Source organism: Spea bombifrons, chromosome 5 (assembly GCF_027358695.1).
Source record: "Spea bombifrons isolate aSpeBom1 chromosome 5, aSpeBom1.2.pri, whole genome shotgun sequence".
Lineage (NCBI taxonomy): Eukaryota > Metazoa > Chordata > Amphibia > Anura > Pelobatidae > Spea > Spea bombifrons.
The window spans coordinates 14,605,392-14,627,936 of record NC_071091.1 but is presented as its reverse complement, the minus strand read 5'-3'; the positions used below and the strand labels follow the sequence as shown (position 1 = coordinate 14,627,936).

General features: G+C 40.3%; 1 protein-coding gene across 2 annotated transcripts in view; it reads left to right on the top strand.

The window, feature by feature from the left end:
- RUNDC3B (RUN domain containing 3B) overlaps positions 1–12,336 on the top strand; it is a 49,909-nt gene extending 37,573 nt beyond the window's left edge. Inside the window, exons 9-11 of one of the 2 annotated variants that reach the window (XM_053466506.1) lie at positions 4,418–4,564; positions 10,921–11,039; positions 11,549–12,336. In XM_053466506.1, coding sequence (XP_053322481.1) covers positions 4,418–4,564; positions 10,921–11,039; positions 11,549–11,694 — 412 coding nt within the window. In that variant the 3' untranslated portion in view covers positions 11,695–12,336. The remainder of the gene's footprint in view (positions 1–4,417; positions 4,565–10,920; positions 11,040–11,548) is intronic. The other variant, XM_053466507.1, reaches the window with a different exon arrangement.
- The last annotated feature ends 10,209 nt before the right edge of the window (positions 12,337–22,545 follow it).

Sequence of the window (22,545 nt, the reverse complement as noted above, 5' to 3'; positions counted from 1 at the left end):
CTGTCCATTATATGCACATCTCTCACTAAAACACAAGATCAAATGCTTTCAGTATGCAAAACGATTTGAAGACAATCGTTTTTTCATCTCGTTCATCTTATGTTAATGTCACCCGTCTGCTGTAATGCTCTGTCATGTTATATCCCACTGTAGTTTGCAGTAGTAGACAACATACTAGAAATTGATAATGATGGAAGCGTGTATAGCTCAGAAGCGTACGATGGAAGCGTGTATAGCTCAGCATCGTGGTAAGTATTACCTGTGAGTGGGTAAGAGGCCTGTGAACCGCTTGGAGGTTTCAGGTCTAGCGTTTGTAACCAAAAAGTAATGCAGTCCTACGTAATTATTCCCTATAGGAGTAAGAAGCAATTTATTGGAAAGATCTTTTGTTTCCAAGACTACTGCTTGATCTTGCTTCACCTCTGAATGTTGAAAGGAATAAATATTATTATTAGAAGAAATCAGGTTGTCGCCTGTTTCTTCCATGTCGCTGGATGCCGGTACAGCCGCTGATGGAAAGTTGGGGCAAAGCAGACCTCTGATGAGCCGAGAGATGCTAATTGCTGTAATCTCCGCAAACAAGTGCTAATTATCATTACTTTAATATGTAGGTTAAAACACAATCATTAACTGAAACACAAACAGATGTGTTGGAGGAATAAAACTGTCTTCAGCAGTCACACCTTGTTAGTGAGTTTGATTGCTCCTCCTACACAGCTGTTTCTGTTTCAGATCCTACATGATCGTGCACATGCGCATTAAGATTCACATGCACGGTAGCGCAAACCTCTCAAGCTCCTCCCCCGGTGTCCTGATTCGCTCGCAGAGAAAGTTGGGCGGTATGTACATACGTATATATAATATATATTATAATACATGCACACATACTATATTAAAACTTTTTCAGGGCCTCAGCCGATGAAGGCTGATAGAAGCTGCAGCTCGCTGCTGTGCTTTTCACGCTACGCATGATAGAGACAGCTAGGTCTGTGCAATTACACTTTTTCTAATATCCAGATTTGCTGATTTCTTTTTTTTCTATTTTGTAGTATAGAGCAGCAACCTAAAACCCAGCTGATGACAGCAGCTCTATCTTCCTTAGCCAAACATTTGCGGAATTCTGTAGTTAACATCCCTTTGGTTATTGGCAGCACTTATTAAGAAAAAATAAATGGAGTCGGATTTATCGTAAAGCTATTACCAGTGGGTAATTTGAATGATAAATTGAGTCTCGTTGAATCCTGTTTGTGCGTCATACATTTGTTTATCCTTTTTGCGTATGTTGGAATCAGGAGGTAATTCATTTCGTTGAAATTTGGAATTATGGTCAGACAAATTGTACGTCCGTTTTAATATCTGTATAAACACAAAAAAACACCAATCGTCTTGCATCTAACGGGGAACTGCCATTATTTTCGTTCTAGTATCAGGTTAAAAATGTTTTTAAATATATTGTGTTGCTTTGTTATTTAATACAGTCCTAGTTCAAGCTCAGTTACGTTATCTCAATCCACCAAACATCCTAACTACTGCCTACAGAAAGTAAAAGAATGACTCGGTCTTAATCACCTAGTCAGACATTCTGACCAATGCAGGTCTATGGAGGAACAGACTTCTTTAGCATTGCTATAAAGAATCTGCTCGGTGTGGAGTTTGAGCTGGAAATTTAACCCCAAAATATCACACATTAATGGCGGCCTCCAGGCGTGTGCAGATAAAGGACATTTATTGGAACAAAATGAGATAAAACCAGGTTTTGGTCTGTTGACTATTCTAGGTTCTCCGGGTACAAGTTTCCTTAAGCGCTTTAAAATGATATGCATATTGTTTTATATTTTTTTAAAAAGCTTTCAAACAAAACTGAGATTCAAAATGTATATATGGTGGAGGTGAAAAGTCAAGCTTTATGTATAGATCAAAACTGTGCATTAATGATGGGCTCGGTCTAATGGCACAAGTACAACAGTACATATTCTCTATCGTGCTATGCTTCTCTTCCTCGCTGTGTTCATAACATTACAGGAAAAGCAACTAACGTCACAAAAGTGCCTTTGGGATAAAATATATATTTTTTATTAATATAGGGAGTAATGTGTAGATGATTTATCAAGTAATTGCAGCTCTGTGGACGTAAACAGTGCGAGCGCAAGGCAGCAGGTATCATTAAACTGGCAGTAACGCGCTGGATTAATTAGACAGCGATTTGATCTTGCAGAAGTAGCTGTTCGGTCCCGCGGTGCAGCCGTGAGAAATCATGAGTGCATCCCGGCTGCGTCTAGCAGACTAGTGTACAAGATCGTGATCATTAACCGCAAACAGGCAACGGAAAAAACAGTTGTGTTCGCGCGTTATAGTTGGCAAGCGTTTAAGTCAACTTCCGTATAGCTGCATGAATTAGAAAGTGCTTACGCAAAGCTGGTGGTACATGGAGCCCTGGGCCCTTTATATAAAAAAAACAAATGTTATAGCTCGGTCAATATTTCTTAAGGCATAATAAGGTTGGTCAGTTATTCCTGGGACACAGATGCCAAAGAGGGATGTAGGTTTTATCAACCTAGTATTGAGAAAGAGAAAAAAAAACCTTTCCTTAGCTAATTGGAGATTTTTTTAATATCATTATTTTAGATGATTTTGAATTTGTCATTTTTAAGCTATGGTAGTTTTTACCTAGCTGGTAGTCTAGGTAGTATGAGACTTAGTGCCAGATATTGCTAAATGTGATACCCTAATGCGATTTCTGACACTTATTCTTAACCCCTTAATGACAAAGCCCATACATGTACGGGCTCAATATGCATTGTTTTCAATGGGTTTAAGGAATGCCCGTTGTCCTTAAGGGGTTAATCTGGATGCTTTGGATTTGACTGTGTTATTTCTTGGACGAACGATAGTCTGCATATATAAGGCCGCTGCACAAATGTTCCTTCTTCCTCGTTGTATCAACATATTCATATTTATTCCATCGCCGCAGCTGTCTGTATAAGATAATGATTATTTTTCGGTGGGTGATGTTCACGCTCAGAGGCACGTTAATAGTGCAGGCGCCTCTAGGTCAGATGTGAAAAGATGGTCCCTGTAACCGCGGGCTATTATAAAAACGCCTTTAAAAGTGTAAATGATGCTGGTTAAAGAGTCACCTTCTTGCTCTATCCCAGTTCCACGTAAGTAAATAATATTAAACTTTTTACAGTTAGTACATGTGTGAATGGACCGGCATCTGGGCAGGGATAGAAATTGAAATGGTAGGAAATGACTAAATGTTACCATAATGTAACAAAACTGAACAGTTCACAATATATTATGCTAATTTAAAGCGATGCTCCAGTCACCCAGGCAGCCTCCTGAACAGAGAATGCCTATTAAAGTCCTTCGTAAATACAATGAGGTATAAAGAATGTTGACCGTTCTATTAGTTGCAATGGTGATATGACCGGTTTTCAAACTTTTTTCAACAATCACTTTTTATATGTAATAAATATATAAATAAGATAAGAGCCATCAGGCCTATTTAGTAGGACATTTTTAACAATATTAACACAAGGTAACAGATGATTCAGACAAATCTTTAGTTTTTGGTCTATTCGCTTTCAGACAACAAATTTTGTTCCTTTCAGTTCAGACAAAATTAGGAGAGCGGTTTCCATTTGGCAACACTCATTCACTCTCATGCACTTATTCACTCTCTCACGCACTCTCATGCTGTCTTGCACTTTCTCTTAAAGTCTTCCTACCTTCTCCGCTGATTGGTGGAACAGGGGAGAGGCTTTCCCTGTGGCTCCTCCCTTTTGCAGAAGTGAACAGAGAGGCCAGAATAATGCAATTTGCTCCGCAGAGAAAGAGAGACTGCGAATCATCTTAGTCTTCATTATTCTGGCCTCCTGATGAACTTCCACAAAAGGGCGGATCCTTTGGGTACACCCTCTCCCCGTTCCTCCAATCAGGAGGAGAGGGTGTGTCCAGAAGTGCCACCATTTTGCAGAAGCTGGAATAATGAAGACAAGTTTACGTGAGTGGGTGAGAGTGTGAAATTCAAACGGAAATTGGAGCTCTGTGCTTTGTTTTTAGTTGTTTCGTTGGGGATCCCTCCTCCTCCTCAAAGATTTCTACAAATTTAAATTTGTAGAAATCTGAAAGCACAAGACTAGTAATTATAACCATTCCTTACAGAACTGGTCCTCACTAAAATGAGTGCCAGCCATTGGGGACTCGCACTGGAAGCAGATTTTCTGTTACAAACACGTTTATGTGGACGTGACCTATTCCAGAAATCCTGATTAAAAGCGAGAGGTTTGGTTAATTAAGCTGCTTTTATTCATGCTCATCATACCATAGAGCCGAGTTTCCATTGTCCCCACCTTCACTAATTACCCTTTATTTTTGTACAAAATAAAGGCGTTCACTGTCTGTATTTTCACAGGACTGTTCTAAAGAATAATGACTTAAGATCAAGACAGGAGTTAACCACTCACCTCACCCATCAGTGGCCTTCCCCAGGAGCTCTGGATGTTAAAGCTGTTGCCCTGGAAACATTACTCTACCAAACGCACAATGAACGGTGGGATGAGTAAGTTTAATATGTCATATATGTCACTAGATGGACCCTTCTAGGAGTCCTAATCTGTCCTCCAGTGGATTATACAAACCGGTTAATGGCGCCTTCGCCACAAATAAAAGTTATCATTGCCAGGAAAACTTTTTGAGACATAGAAGTTCTTATCTTTTTGCCATTGTGACTTGGGTGGAAATTTCTGTCTTTAAATTTCTGCATATTTTCCCTTCCGATGAATTGAAAAAACTGAGAACAGTTACTGTGTTACAATAAGTTTCCTTTATCTGCAGATGTGGTGGTTGCTATTACGGGCAGGTAATTGATATTTTGGGGACTTTCCAAGGTCACACAGTGAGATGATGCTTTATGGCAATGCTAATAAAGTCCGGCTTTTTTTTTTAATGAGAAGTTGGTGTAATCGTCTAGTACATTGGGCTAAGATAGCAGACAAAGTGACACGTGTGAATGTCTGAAAATCCGGTGTTATCTAAAAACTAGAACTGCTTTAAGATGGAAAACAACCCAATATTTTCTAAAACTGTTTAATGTGAAAAATTGGCCACAATTAGAAGGGTAAAACCGTTACAACTGTAATGGGCCTGGCTGTCATGGTGATTGCATTGAGTGATAACACATTATGGTGCTGAATTCATCTGTGGGTTTATCTGAAATATGACGGCTCAATGATCAACAAACCCATCGCGTCGAGAGAGACTTGTCTCCAGACTAACTTCAGTACTTCAAGCTACAGTAGTGCTGGTGTGTGTTTGGTAATGGACTCTGAGAGTGTTTTGCTTTCGGCCTGCAGTTATCAGAACTCTTTTAAGTAATAATGGCCCTAAATATACAGCACATCTTAATACCCAGACTTCAAGTGCTTGAAGGGATCCACAAGAAATCTGTACTTACCAGAAAATGTAGGACGGTCGGCAGAGCTGCAGAGGAAATTGTCCGTGTCGCTGTCCGCACAAAGCAGGGGCAGCTCATGAAATTATTTTATACGTGTTATCTTTGAGAACAACAGACTTGGGGATGGTGCATTTATAATTGGTTTCCAATTACAATTATAAAAATGTTTGGGTAATTGAATACCATCTAACCAAAAATATAGGTGGCGGGGGGGGGGGGTCACGCTAGCTGCTGAAATAATACAGGGTTTTCTGATTACCAACTGTCAGAAATTAACATTGTAAGAGAGGTATCAGAATATTTACAGTGGGTTGTGCTGGTGTGTCGGAAGCCATGTGGGTTCAGATGGTAGAACTGGAGTACCTAGAGTTCTCTGCAAGGTCATTTTTTTTTTTTTTTTTTTTCTTTTCATTGGGTTTCTCTGATTCTTATTAATATTCCACTGCTTGGCATTCATATACTTTATACAAGTCGTACAAGGGGTGTGTGCTGTTGGCGCCCCATTATTTATTTTTTCTGCCACCTCTGAAGCCAAGCCTAAAAATTGGCATTGGGCTTACCACCCTGTATTCACGTCTGTCCCATAGCATGTCCTCAGGTACTAGAGCAGTGGTATTCTAGTTAATGTCAGTCGATACACAACTATTCTGGGTCGGAATTAAGTACGTTAACTCACTGATTGACAGAACACTCGCCCTCTGGCACGCTCACTATTGTGTTTTGGAAGGCCCTTGGTAGTCAATGTGTTTTTTACTTCTTCTTCTAAAACTTTTAGCCTGTACAGAACAAGCTGGAGGTTTGTATTACCATATGAATAGAAATACCCCGTTCTGCTGTTCTGATAAAAGGAACCAACGTGTAGCTGCATGCCAGCGAGTTCTCTTTTGATAAAATGTCCCAGCGGCACAGCAAATTACTACCTACTCAATTCTGCAATGTTTAATCACAATAAAGTCAACACTTTTTTTTCCTTTTGGGATTGCTATACATTGAAAATCTGGGATTTACAGAACCGTGTCAAGAAAACTGGAGGATTAAATATTCGAGCAATTATGCGTGCCCAGAACAATGAGCCTGCCAGGCTTTGCTAGGAGAGCGCATTCTAACTATTGTTTGAAGCAGCGTTTTAACATATCGCGGACACTTATTTTCTATCCGGAGAATTGTAAACAGTCATTTGAATGGGGGTAATTTAGATCCATAATTTTAGAAATTGGAAAGAACAGTACCTGCCGCATCCCGTTTTTGCAGAACTCGTTTGTGAAGTCCATTCTCTGGGTCACCTCCTGCAGTACAGTTGTTGAATGCTGTTTAATGATGACTCGGGACTGCACTTTGCATAGGTTTTATGTCATGCAATAGCTGCCAAAATTCACAAATTTGCTAGACAATTCTGCACTCTTCCAACCATCACACAAAAAAGCAAATCTATTTTATTTCACCCGTGTGTTTCTCCCTCTGCTTTCTCTATAATCTGATTGTGTTGTGCCCCTGTTTTCACCCATTAATGTTTTATATCCTCCATTTTGTTTCACTCCTTTTTGTGTTCTCCTTTTCTTTATATCTTTTACCAGAGTGAAATAGTTATATTCCCCCTTTATTTTTGTCTCTTCCTAAACAGTGATGTGTATATTACACACCTGAGCCACCACAGCTCTCCCATCTGCCCCCAGACCTCCATCTGTGGTTCTTCTACCTGAAGAATAATGGGAAATGATGTTGCTTCTTAGTGAAGTTGCACAGACGGGTATAAAACTCAGTTTGATTAGTTGAGAGCAAATGGCTCCTGGTAAAGCGGCCCTGAAGCTACCGCTTTAGGCATAGGCCAGAATATTGTCCTCACAATGTCCTTCTACCCCTTCATTTTCCTAACAGTGACCGCGTGGGTGACAGGATAAATTTGACAAAAATGGAAAGCATAATAATACACATAATTACTGTTGCTTTAGTTAAAATGTGTATGTTCACCGGATCATTTGGGTGGGCATCATCTTTGTAAAGCAAAGAATGCCTCTGTGCTTCTATGGATCATCCACCTCTTACCTCAGGAGGACCTTTTTTTTTCTGGGGCACTGACCATGGGGTCCTCAACAGTATGTAATTTATTACATGGACAATTCTCTACATGTCATTTGTAATGGGCTTTGAGGTTCCTTGACAGCCTTATAGGGTTTATTGACTAATGAAAGTATCTTAGATGCTAAGCTTTTTGGTTCCTAAAATATGTCAGGCATATGCTGCATCTCCATGCAGCTGAATTAACTTTTCTCCAAGTTAGGCCAGAGCTTTAGATGCCAGCTTGGTTCCGTTTTCCATGAAAACTTGGCTCAAAATCTCAAGCAGGTAGAAAAGCTGTTATTTTGCAGAAGCCTCCATGTTGCCTGGGTGCCAAGGGACACCTCCTGTTCTGCCCTATAACCATTTACATTGTAAGCTCTTAAAAGCCGGAGAGAGGTTAAGTTATAGTTTAAGTGAGTTATTTCTAAGCCTATTTCGTTTTACCCAGCTGCACGTAACACCTTTTGTGCCATTATAAATAATACATTGTGCATAAAATACGTGCGTAGGCGCATTAATGTTTTCCCAGGCCTTAATCCCATAGGTGGAATATGTCATTTCCATTTTAATACCTTGATTTTCAACGTGTCCTTTTTATGCTAACAAGATTCAGATGTGAGAGCCGATTTAACAAATTGCAGAGCATTTCCCTGCCTCGGCACCGGAGCAGCGTGAAGAAGATGCCGCGTGTCTCTTCTGTAGAAGTCTGATAATGGAGTGGCCGTGTTTCCGCTGGTCTTCGGGATGTTGATGTTTTAAGAACCTACAAGAGCTTTTTGGTTTCCTTTTTTTTAGTGTGTTGGATAAATTAAGGGTCTTTTTGTTTGTTTTACTTCTTGGATTTAAGGGTCCAGCACGGTTCTGATGTGCATTTCTGCTCTATGTATAAGAGACATTACTGTAATTAGTGTAATTTGCATGATGCAGATTGTTTAAACAGGAGACCAAGACTTGGCATTCTATTAAATGGTATTTTAAATAAGTATAATATATTTACCAGAGACCCTACCAGAATGAGCCAAGTAGTGGACTAATGGCTAAAAACCCATTACCTCCTATTCATACAGAGGGGTAATAGAACTCACCAAGGAGAATTCAGCCATCGGTAATAAACACATCCCTTTCTGGCGTTTGGTAAATTTTAGCCCTTAAATACTTATGAGGATAATGGAAAAGCCCCAGAAATTCACCTACCCGTTCAAACATTGTCCTTTTACATATTAAAGGATTATAACGGTGTTGTTACATTACGCGTACGCAATTTCCCTGTCAGAGATCTTGCGGCTAGTGAACAATAATCTACAAATAGTACCGCTTCTTCCAGAACAGACATAAAATCAATGAAAATCCGTTTATTTTGCAACTGACTGTTCTGTATGAAGCTTTGTAGATCAACTCGGAGATAAATCCAATGCTTCCTGTGTAGGGTTATTTTTATGGTTCTGACAGTAAATTGATTTTGGCCGAGTATAGTCCGATACAAAGGGAATTATTTATAAAACGCGTTGCCAGTGCAATGTTTGGAAAGCGGTCTTATCACCATAGCAACTAATGCAATATTCCTGTTGATTAGGCCATTACTTTTGTTGTCATGACAGAAAGACTATTTCTTGGAACATTGTACCGGGATCATTTTTTTTTTTGCAAAAGTGTTTATAGGGATCTGTTAACCGGATGTGGGGTGGGTTAAAATCCATGTAACTAAATAAAACAAAAACATTTCCCTTGGACCGTGGAAATGGCGGCAATCTTACCCATCGTACACGGGTGGCATTGTGGACTGAAATGTTGAGATTATTTGCTAGATGTTAGCATTTATATAGCCCTAGGTTATTCTGTCTCAAAGATATGTTTCTGTAATAGTGTTCCGATCAGCCATAAAACTTTCCGGGATTGTGGACGGAGGTCCAGTACATTAGCAACACACTGTTCCACCACCGTATCTCTATAGTAGGTCATTATAATGATAACTCAATACAATAATAGCTGAAAATTGCACAGGGTCATAAAGAATTATTATTATCTTTTATGTATATAGCGCCCACAATTTACGCAGCGCTTAATACAATACATATATTCAAGGGGTATGACAAGACTAGAACTGACAGACTAAGACAAACCATACATTAGGTGGAGAGCCCGTCTTACAATCTAGAGGGAATGGGGTGACAAACATAAGGCACAGAGAAAAGGTGAGAGGTAGTGTTGTGGTTGTATCAATGACAAGGAACATTCTAGCAGCTAAGACTGGCCACGTCAAAGAATGTATTAAGCATCATTTTTTACAATATATTTTAATTTTTTTGCAAAAAGGGACATTTGAGATAAGTACCGGTATTGTCTAAAGAAGACCTTTTTACGACCAATATGTAGATTAATAAGTAGAAACCTGCTATGATACCAGACTCTCCGGGTCAAGTTCTTAGATGTCCACGATGGCTAGATTGTTTAGATTAGGGTACTGCATTCAGTTCTTTGTAATCCCAATTAATGTGATTGTTTTAGTTACATATAGACTATAGAGTGGAAAATTCCCTTTGATTAGGAGGGAATTTTTTAATGTATTTGGTCAATATTTTTGTTCCATTTTCAACCATGGAGGTGTGATAAAACATGTTTAATGTTTATGTGTAGTAAGTGTTTAATATTAAAGATATTTCTTCCTGATGTCTCATTGTTTTGGGACACCAGAACTACGGACAAAGTTTGTGACAAATATTTGTTACGCTGCAGTGCATAAATGGCATCATAAAATATAATTAAACACAGTTTGTTTTATAATTATGTTTTGATTGTTGCTTTTCTGATGTGATGTTCATATATTCTCAACAGGGAAGGTTTTGGAATCACTTGACTGGCCGCGTCACATTTTTGACAGCCACAAAAAACCCACTTTTGAGCTCATGATGCATTTGTTTGCTAATGAGCCGCAATGTGATTATGCTACAGGTCCGGTTTGACATGGGATGCAGAATCTTACACCGTAACAGTTTTAATATTAGAGTTAATGATTCCTGGGTGTAATTTTAATCTGAAAGCAACTTTTAATATTATGAGAGCCAAGCTATTCTTCATTATCATTGTTTTTTTTACTCATTATGTAGCTGAGCCCCAACTTTACTAAATAGCGGTAAAGTTCTCCCCACGTTTGCTCTAAAGTCTCTTTTATTCATAATGTAGACTGCCTCCTATCATAGCGCAATACAACCTCTCCCTTGTACCTTTTCTTGTACATATATACATATATATTTCTCACCAGTGTGCTCTGATACTGTTTTCACTCAAAGGACTTGGCATCAGTGATACAAAATCTTCACTGTGATATAGGTATTATAGAGTATTATAGAGTATATGTCTTTTTTTTCTTCTTCTTCACAATTTGTGTTTTCTTTCATTTCTCTTAGAAAAAGTTTCCAAAGCTTGGGTCCGCTGTCTGCAGATGCCAGCTTTTCTCAGATTTCATTTGACCCAGGACAGTCCCAAGATGGAAATGGAAAGCACGACGATTCGCACTTAAGTCTTGGTACGTATAATGGTGAATCACTTCCCAGTTGGTCATAGCGAGCCTGGGCTCTACCAGATCTACTGTATAAGCTGCCAGAATTCCATATAGAAAATGGTTCATGGAGGAAGGGGAGCACCTCATACACACAAGGTTTCAGCCATATAGTTTTAGTTTTAACATTCATCTGTCTGGATATGGCTTCTCAAAGATAGACGCACCAGTAGACCACCCAATTTGTAGACCATAGAATGTTAATAATTGACATTTTTTTTTTATTAGTTATATTGTGTAAATCAAGTCTGCTCCACTTACCCTTTCCTCTACCAAAGCCTAGAAAGTATGGCTTCTGTTTTCATTGAATTGTATCTGGGTTTCTGGTGGGGTTTCATGGTGTGTTCAGTATTAGATAGGTTTCTAATATTGTGGTCTTATTAATTTTCCAATTACTCCTGTTTTTGTGTGTTTTTTTAATACTGTTCTGAAATAAAGTGTCATACTTTCTACTTCTCTCCGTGTTCTTGTGACAGGAAAGGAAGACACCCCATCTTTACTTGGCCTTTGCGGTTCCCTTACATCGGTTGCCAGTTACAAGTCCCTCACAAGTCTCAAGTCCAGTGAATATCTTGCAAGTCCCACGACAGAGATGACAAGCCCTGGGTTAACTCCCTCCTGAACCACGATGCCTACCAAAAAAAACAAAAGACAGGCTTTTCTGTTGTATGAAAAGTACATTCCATGTGTGAGCGGCTTTGAAGGAGAAGACACTCCAACATGTTAAGTGGCTGCTTTGTTTCACAACACTTCCCTCGCAACCTCATGTTCATACAGACTGGAACGCTCCGGTTTACAATGTACAAAGATCAACATAGTTTTTTATTTGGAACATCTTCACTTTATCTTCCTTGGCACTAAACATGGCTGAACTTTGGAACCTTTCTTTGCTTCAGATTTCCATCAACTGAAAAAATCAATATCGTGTTAATTGCAGAACAGGGCACAGGACCTAAGGATTGAATCATTTGTTTTAAAGACTTGTATTGTTTTAAACATATTCCTGAGTGCCGCCGGACAGTTGCACTTAGTATGTTGTGTTTCTGCCTTGACACAAGCCTTGTTAATAATATGTGCCATCTGCCTTTTTACACAGCAGCATGTCTTTTATATAGATACATATATTTTTTTTTTCGTCTCACTTTAAGAAAATTCTGTAAAATACTTAATATAAAACATGATTAATAAAACCCAAGCATTCAACAAAAAAAAGATTTAAACTTTGTTTGCCAAAGTAATTGAAAATAAAATGTATTTACGGTGTTATATACTTTTTCTGGATGGGTAAATATGAACACATGCAAGACAAGCAGACCAGACCATTGCAAGCAGCTTACACGAGTACATTGTGAAATAACATCGCTGGGAAGCCACGGCGCTTGATGATACTTAAAATATGTCGCGCAGGTAACACATGTCCCTATTCTCTCTACCCTGGGCTCAGCCATGCCAACTCCCAAAATCATCTAAAAAAAAAAATAAGGCGTTCCTGACGTGTTTATGCATTTATTTCTAGTCCATCACTGACTGTTGTAGAGAACGGTGCATTATGTGGCTATTCTGAATTTATTTCGTAAATATCAAATGCAAGATGTGTTCCCTTTTAACGTTTGATCGAAATTCCTTGTGCGTAGGGATACGTTTGAGCCGTCAGTTTTCTGCTCGCTAATAGATGCTGCCTGATAATATCCCTGCCTCAACTGAATTACTCAAAGGTCACCAAGATTCAAGAACGCACATAAGTTGTATCAGTAATTCGGCATATAGAACTTGGCTGTGGGAAATAAAGTGCTGTAAAGCAGACGGGAACATCAGGGTAATGCTAAGCGTGGAAGAAATGTAAATGACCAGAGAAAATAGCAGGCGGGTCGAAGGGATTTTGTTATTTCTTATTATTATTTTTGCTTCTTTGTTCATGTAGACTTTTTTTTTTTTTTTTTTGCCCTCACCGTGGTACTGAATTATCGGTAGTCCAATGCTTTTGTTCCTGTTTCTTGATATGTGCGATTTTGCCTAATTTCTGTATACACTTCTCTCTGCATTAAGGATTAAGTTTGGTGCCTAATAATTAACTGGTAGTAAAACCTGTATGCCTGGATCTTGAAACATGCTTAATTATGTATCCAAGGTGTGCAGCTCTTGATACTCTGAGATGACAAGGAGTGTTTAGCAGCCTTAGGCAAAAAGAAACTGAACATATACAATCTAGACAAAGCACAGAGACACAGCATGAACTCATTAGATGGGGTCATTATGTGCCATTTACATGCGTATTCGGTTACTGTGACCGCTCTGGGTGGCAGTAAGGGTGTATGGTAGGACATGGACAGCCTGCCTACTGCGGTTGGTATAAAACTATTTTATCCAGTCCAGTGAAATAGTAACCATTATATGCAGCCAGCATTCATTGGACTACTTTCTCCCTTAGGTGTCCATCTGGATATATATTGTATACCTAGTTTATAGCTATGCTACACACTATGCTAGAAGCTCTAGGCCAGCCCGACCTTTACATATTTCTTCCTTTATTATTGTAGGAGCCGCTAAGCCAATTCATTGGAGATGCTTTACATGCTCGTTTCTTTCTAGTGTTTTAATCTATGCTACCTTTATAATGGGTTCAGGCTGTTAAAGCTATTCTTGTATTTATCAATAACCAATGGAATGGTCTAGTTGGCATGTAATATTAAATTGGTTATTATGGGGATATATATATATATATATATATATATATATATATATATATATATATATCCTAGCGGCTCACACCATGTACTTGTACAGTATGTGTTTATTTTCTGCCATGAAGACTGCCATTATAATGAATGTTATATATATATGTTCTCCGTGTGTTGCCAAAACACAAACAACTGCACAATATTTGAAGTGCTGGTGAGATATTTGCCCTTGTGCATACAGGGTTAATAATTTAGATCGATGGATATACTGTATAAATGTTCGCATACACTACCATTAAATAGTATGGAGTCACTTAGCCGTTTTCATGGAAAAAGAGGAAATTTCTAGCAGTAACATAATTATAAAGGGGTTTTCTAACAATCAATTCGCCTTTTAAAATTAAACTTGGATTAATGAACACATCGTGCCATTGGAACACAGGAGTGATGGGAGTCTCTGTACTCCTATGAAGATATTCCATGAAAAAAAAGACATTTCCAGCTACACAACATTAACCCCGTTAGTTTTTCCCTCTCAAAACAAGGATATTTCAATGTTCAATGTCGGCTGATTTTTAATGGAATATCTTCATAGACGTACAGAGGCCCTTTATCACGTGTGTGTGTATATATGTATATATAATGTGTACATGTTACAGGCAAAGAGTAAAAATCATCTGATATTGTACATATTGTATGCATTGCCTAAACAAGTGAAATACACCCAGATTAATGCGTTTATATTTTGCCCAGACAATATTGGGCATAATGAAGAATGTCTCGACATGCCGGATGTCACATGTTGCTTGTAATATAATAATCCTAGGTACTATTTTCTCCCCCACGCTTGTTCAGAATGCTGCTGCTGTGGATTGTACTGCAAACCTTCGCTTTCATCAATGATTTTTGTGTTGTTTTAAGTGGCTTTGGATTTATTCTTAGTTCTTTAACTTGACACGAATTACCCAAAGATCATACACGGAGGAAATTGTGTAAATAAATCTGTTAATGACAAGTTTGTACTGTATAAAAGGTTAAACTGATTACTCTTGTTTTTCTCGTTTAAATCTCATGGGTACCATTAGTTTGTAGTTTTGAATGTTTGTTCACAGAAATGTCAAATGGCACACAAATAAACGTGATGTTTTTTAAATATATATTTCCTTTTCCTTTTTTGTCTGGTTTTGCATTTCATTGAGAACAGAGACATCTACTGGGCATGGAGGGGAACCAACCAAACTATTCAAATTTGTCATAACCTACTCAAAAAAGCTTCCACGTGATGGAACCCAGTTATGCAGCAGCAGCTGCAGCTTCCAGATGAACCCCACTGGCCACAGAGACCACTACCAGCTACTCAAGGTACCGTCTAAGGCTCCTGACACGTCAAGCATGCGGTCACGCACACCCTCGCACTCAGCAACACGGACACCCACAGTTACACACTACAACGCTTCCAATAACATGCACACACTAACATACACAACATGCCCACAATCACATACCTGGACGCACATCCCCATAAAAACAGATTTCCAGATTCAACTCATGCCACTTAGTGACACCCAGGGCCAGTCGTAGACCCAGTGGCCCCCCGGCAATATACTCTTGTGCAACCGCCCCGCATACAATAACACACAAATACAAACTGCCCATATATATGCCTGCCCATACACATACGCACTGGCTTACACATGTGCTTACAACACACATTCTTCCCATTATCTACCCCCCATTCTCCCCGTATGTCCCCATCAGATACCCCTCTTTCTCCTCATCATCTACCCCCCAACCTCATCATTATCATCTACTCCTCTTCCTCACTATCCCCTTACCCACTTCTCCCCATCTCTTCCTTTCTACTTTCCTCGTTCTCTTCCCACCCCCTGCCTACTTTTCTCTTCTTGTGGGAGTTCAAGGCCTTCTCTGATTTGCCATTGCCCAGCAGTGCGCACAGCGATTGATACTGAGCGCCGTTTCTTTTTCTGCCTGTCTACCGTTTTATTTATTTCTTGTGAGTTATGATATGTGTATTTTAATGGTGTTGGTTACCAGTAAAAATTCAAAGTATGTTTACTATCAATCGAGTGGCTTCTCTTTTATGCCCATACTGACAGCAAACATCAGACTCCTGCTTTGACTGACGAGAAGAAAGAAGATTTAAGACAGAATTCAGGAGGCCTGAGGGGGCAGCTAGGGGCACCGCACTGGCAAATAAACTTTATCACGTGCAAGGAGATATGTTCAGCCGAGCACATCTCCTGCACAGAAAGTAACTGGAGGTTGGAGATCGGGGCAAATGCATATAAAGGGTCCTGCAGAATCTCACTGTGGATTTTCAAGGGGAAACATCAGGAAAATGTAAAGGGACCACACAGTTATCATATGCATTAAATTGTGTATGATGGATAGATATGGGCTCTATATCCATCACTTGGGTTGATCTCTGGGTTGGGTGCCCTGCTCTCCATGTGTATACCGATTTGCCCAATGGAATTGCCTCATTGACCAAAGATCCTTTAACCTTTCCTGGTAAGTTATCCTGTAGTCCATGAACCAGTTTAGTAGCCCTTCTCTGAACTCTCTCCAAAGTACCTATATCCTTCTGGAGATATGGTCTCCAGTATTGTACACAATACTCCAAGTGAGGTCTCAGCAGTGCTCTGTACAGCGGCATGAGCTCTTCCCTCTTTCTACTGCTAATACCTCTCGCTATACAACCAAGCATTCTGCTAGCATTACCTGCTGCTCTACTAGCTGACCCCTAAATCCTTTTTTGTTGAGGTTAGGACATTATGAAATATTGTATACTCTGCCCTTGAGTAAATAATAAAAATATTAAAGAGAATGGGTCCAAGTACAGATCCCTGAGGTATCCCACTGGTAACAAGACCTTGTTCTGAATATACGCCATTGACTACAACCTTCTGTTTTCTGTCGCTCAGCCGCTGCCTAATCCATTCAACAACATTGGGATCTAAACCCAGGGATTGCAGTTTATTTATAAGTCTTCTATGTGGGACAGAGTCAAAAGCCTTAATGAAATCCAGATACGCAATGTCTACTGCACCACCGCGATCAATTACTTTAGTAACCCAATCAAAAAAATCAGTGAGATTCGTTTGGCATGATCTCCCTAAAGTAAACCCATTTTGTTTGTGATCTTGAAATCTATGTGAATTTAGATGCTCAACTATCCTATCCTTTAACATAGTTTCCATTATTGTATTAGTGTCAGACTTACTGGCCTGTAGTTGCGTGATTCCTCCCTACTGCCTTTCTTGTGAATGGGCACAACATTCACTAATTTAGAGTTTTCTGGGACTACTCCTGTTAACAATGATTCCTTAAATAAACCCGCCAAGCTCTTTTAATTACTTGGGGAGTAAGGCCCCTTCCATTTACAATCTCAGATGTATCATATGACTGATTAATCTTTTTTCTAATCACGGTCCTTTTCCTTCATTTTCACCTGTAAAAACTGAACACAAATAATCACTGAGGCCTACAGCTAGTCTACATGCCTTCCTTCTTTTGATTTAAATCTTTCTCTTTCTCAGTTAAAGCTAAAAAATAGCACACCCCCCCTTTCACTAACTGGAGTGTCATCTCTCCCGTGTTTACTTTGGAAGCTCTTATTACTTTTTCCTCTTACTGCCTAATCTTATAGTTCTGTCTATCTCTCTCACTCTGGGTTTTTTTTAATAATAAATAAATGCTAAGTTTTAGGTTTTTACTATTTTGGCCACTTCTGTCGAGCACCGCGGTGGTTTCTTCAATTGTTTGATCTTACTGACCACCCTAATGAGTCAACTTTTAAATACCGTATTGGCTCGAATATAGGCCGCACTTTTTTCCCCCACTTTAAGTTTTTAAAGTGGGGGTGCGGCCTATATTCGGGGTCTAGCGCCCGACGCCCGGGACATGCAGTCCCGGGCGCCGGGCAGGCAGCGGGGTTAAGATACAGATCCCCCGCAGCGGTGCAGGGGACCTGCATCCTTCTGCCCGATACGCTCAGACAGCCTCCCCTGCCAGCACTTCCCACGGGGGGGGGGTGCCGGCACGGGAGGTTGTTTAAGCGTTTTACCTCTGCCCACCCCCGACTTACCGGAGCAGACTCCCGGGTGTCTTGCGGGGCCGGTGGGAGACATCTACGCAATACGCGCATGCAACTTCCGGTACCGGTACCGGAAGTTGCATACGCGTATTGCGTAGATGTCCCTCGCCGGCCCCGCAAGACACCCGGGAGTCTGCTCCGGTAAGTCGAGGAGGGGGGGCAGAGGAGGACAGCGGCAGCGTATCGCGGGGAGGGAGGACAGCGGCAGCGTATCGCGGGGAGGGAGGACAGCGGCAGCGTATCTCGGGGAGGGAGGACAGCGGCAGCGTATCGCGGGGAGGGAGGACAGCGGCAGCTTATCGCGGGGAGGGAGGACAGCGGCAGCGTATCGCGGGGAGGGAGGACAGCGGCAGCGTATCGCGGGGAGGGAGGACAGCGGCAGCGTATCGCGGGGAGGGAGGACAGCGGCAGCGTATCGCGGGGAGGGAGGACAGCGGCAGCGTATCGCGGGGAGGGAGGACAGCGGCAGCGTATCGCGTGGAGGGAGGACAGCGGCAGCGTATCTCGGGGAGGGAGGACAGCGGCAGCGTATCTCGGGGAGGGAGGACAGCGGCAGCGTATCTCGGGGAGGGAGGACAGCGGCAGCATATCTCGGGGAGGGAGGACAGCGGCAGCATATCTCGGGGAGGGAGGACAGTGGCAGCATATCTCGGGGGGGGCAGAGTGGCAGCATGTTTTTTTGGTGCTTTTTTAAAGAAAAAAAACTTTTTCTTTAAAAAAGCACCAAACTTTTAGGGTGCGGCCTATATACGGGGGCGGCCTATATCTGAGCCAATACGGTACTTTATACGGTCTGTCTGTCTGATAATGACTCCGTTCAACATATCCTGAGTTACCATTGTACAAAAAGCCTGAGATAATGGGGAAGATGTCTCCTGTTTTATGCACCTGCTGCTTAGGGAAAGTCACCCGCAGGTGAATAAGTGTATTATTTTTTTACTTTGCTGATTCGGGGGGCCGAGTCCACCTCCATGTCCAGGATCCTTCATACATTTTCTTGTCTTCATTCAACAGGAGTGCGGCTTCCGGTAACCCTGATTATTTGAGCTTGATAGCAGTTGCTTCTCAGCACATTTATACCGTGTGAATGCATTTTTAATAAAATGTAACTAATTTAATATTTTAAGCAGTGTTACAGAAGGTGTATCTCCTTTCTCTTACCTCTCCATATGTCCACGTGAGTCTTTACGGAGACGCTCTACCTCTATTATATCCAGAAAATATTCTGTTAGTGGAACTCTTGTCTGTTTGTTGTATGACGCAAAAGGCAATGATAAACTTAAGTGGCCTTACATACTGACGGCGATAAAATGCTTTAAGAGAGAGAGCCCAATAACCTGTCAACCCATTGTACAGCGCTACGGAAGTTGATGGCGTTATATATAACAATAAACAATAATAATCACTGAGTAATTGTTGCCATGTAAAATGTATCTTCTGCTTTATTTGCTGTTCTATCCCTTTGCTATCAGACGTTAATAACTGAAATGACCTGTGAAGATGGTGTTGTGTGGATAAAGCGATCCTCACAAAATGCTGATTACAGATTACCCTTTAAAGGATAAATTTGTTTGTTTCTCCCCCCGTTAATTGGAAAATGAGTATTACATTTGAAAGCAAATAAGGAGTTTGAAAGAAAAAAATCACAACAATTTTGAGAAGATGAAGAATTTATTAAATAATTGAATACATTCCATTTAACTGGCCTTAAAGCAGGTCAGAGAAGGGGCTACCTCTGGACTCACGAAGAGTCATTCTCCAACATTCAGGAAAGAAAAAACCCCCGATTTGGAGGAAATCTTTAAGAGAACCATAGTTGGAAGAATTGCCCTTCCCTCTGGGCATTAAGAGGTTAATTGTACCTAGCAGACAGGGATTTTTTAGTGAAAGCATTAAGAAATCATAATTCATCTTTTCTCAATTCTCAATACAATGGAATCTAAAGGCTGTTATTTGGTACAAATTTTAAAAAAGTAGGAACAAAGTATTCGTATCCAGAAATCCAGTATCTTCAGCTGGGATCCCGGCGCTCTGCGAATCTCTTTGCCGGGTAGCCGGCGCTCCGCAGATCTCTTTGCCAGGGGCCAGCAGTTTTAACACGGCTCTTCAGGCTTCTTTGCTGCTCCAGAGTGACCGCTGCGCTCGTCTGCACAGAGGTTTTGACATCACAATGATAAGAGCAGGTAGGAAAGATTCCGGCCACCACTCTCTGTGTTTAACCCTTCAACGGCCAGCACACTCCACATCACACATAGAAGTATTGACTACTGGACTGATCGCTGATTGGCACCGTAAATCCGGATGAGCACCAACACTTTTACTTGTTGGTGTGGGGAAAAAACTATCCATAAGCTACATCCGTTCTCCTTTTGAAATATGTCTCTAGCCTGCCACATTTTAACAATGTACAGGAGAGGAGTTTTCTACTGAGGGGGTGGTAGATCAGTGGAACAACCTCCCAGCAGAAGTGGAAGAGGCTAATAAAGTGAGGGAATGGGATAGACATAAAACTATCCTAAATATAAAATGAGCCCAAGGATTGATCATATTATGCTTGTTGGTACTGGAGATTGAAACGGTGATCTGAAAATATTCCCTTTTTTGTAGTATTTCTTTATTTTTTATTTACAAAGTTTTTGTTTTGTTTTTTTGTATTATCCCTCCAAACATATTAATAAATTATTTATCCGGGATATCTTGCACGGGTAATCTGGAGGAATTGAAACATAATTCCAAGAAAAAAAACAGGTGTAACATCTGACAAACACACCACAGGTATCACAAACAAACAAACATATAATTATTATATAATTAGGTTGTCTGACCGTCATAGTTAAAAACAATCTGCAGAGGATCTGAAGAGAAACGAGCAGGATAAGGAATACCAGGGAAAGTTTCCCCCGCTCTGCGTCTCCCACCCTAGTTTCCCCAAACTTTATATCATCAAGGATGATAAAATCTTAACCATGGGGCCCACCAATCATTACATTTATCTAAGTGGCCCAATGGACGGCCATACCTTTTTCCATTTTATATTGAAATGTAATTTGGTTAGTAATAACGGTCCAAGAAGGGACATTTGTTTTTTTCCTAATCGCTGTAGATTATGTTGTAGATGATATTTCTGTATCGCAGACCTCCAGCCCTCTAGGTCCGCCTGTCATTTCTCTTGTACTCTATTACTAATTAATTCGCTAAAGGACTGCCTGTATTACTCCGTGGCTCTTGGCATTATGGCGTGTTCCTTGTTACTTATGTTTACTGTTCTTCTGGATTACCTGTTGCTGAACCGGCTTTCCCCTGACCTGCCTTTCCTGCAGATTCTTCATTATTGTCCCAGTTTGTACCTTTCTGTCTCGCCGTGTCACCTGCTAACGCAGCAAAGCCTCTCTGTATATGGCAGTTAAACTGTGGGAATCAAACCCTGGGAGAGAAGGGGTTACCCTGTGCAGGATCGTGTGGTTAAAAAATCCATCCCTGGACCCCCCACCTATTCCAACATCTAGAACCCAAATAATAACAGGGGAACGAGGTAGAAATGACTGATATCCAGAACACATTATATTATACAAACTCTATAATGGTTTTAAAAAGAATTCAATGGAATATTTCTGCTACAAATACAAGATTCGATGGGGGTTGCCCCTTAATTTCAAAAACATTTCCTTATCCAAGTAAAATGCTTCTAAGCAAATTTTTACTGCATTTATTATTATTTTTACCCGCGCTATACTAGCTAGAAAACGAATATCTAATGTCTATACCGCTTTCTTTATGTAAATGGTCTCTGGTCAGAACTATAGAGCTTAAAAGTTCAAGATTTACCTGATAATGACTCATTTACACATATTCTAAGTTGCAAAAAGATAATGGGGAAGAAGCCTCCTGTTTTATGCGCCTGCTGCTTATGGAAAGTCACCCGCAGGTGAATAAGTGTATTATTTTTTTACTTTCCTGATTCGGGGGCCGAGTCCACCTCCATGTCCAGGATCCTTCATACATTTTCTTGTCTTCATTCAACAGGAGTGCGGCTTCCGGTAACCCTGATTATTTGAGCTTGATAGCGCTTGCTTCTCAGCACATTTATACCGTGTGAATGCATTTTTAATAAAATGTAACTAATTTTATATTTTAAGCAGTGTTACAGAAGGTGTATCTCCTTTCTCTTACCTCTCCATATGTCCACGTGAGTCTTTACGGAGACGCTCTACCTCTATTATATCCATAAAATATTCTGTTAGTGGAACTCTTGTCTGTTTGTTGTATGACGCAAAAGGCAATGATAAACTTAAGAGGCCTTACATACTGACGGCAATAAAATGCTTTTCAAAAGAGAGAAAACCCGATAACCTGTCAGTCACTGAGTGTAAAATGTATCTTCTCCTTTATTTGCTGTTCTATCCCTTTGCTATCAGACGTTAATAACTGAAATGACCTGTGAAGATGGTGTTGTGTGGATAAAGCGATCCTCACAAAATGCTGATTACAGATTACCCTTTAATGGCTAAATTAGTTTGTTTCTGTTAATTGGAAAATAAGTATTACATTTGAAGGCAAATAAGCAGCTTTTTTTTGGAAAAATAAATCAGAGACAAAAATTTTGAGAAGATGAAGAATTTATTAAATAATTGAATACATTCCATTTTACTGGCCTTAAAGCAGGTCAGCGAAGGGGCTA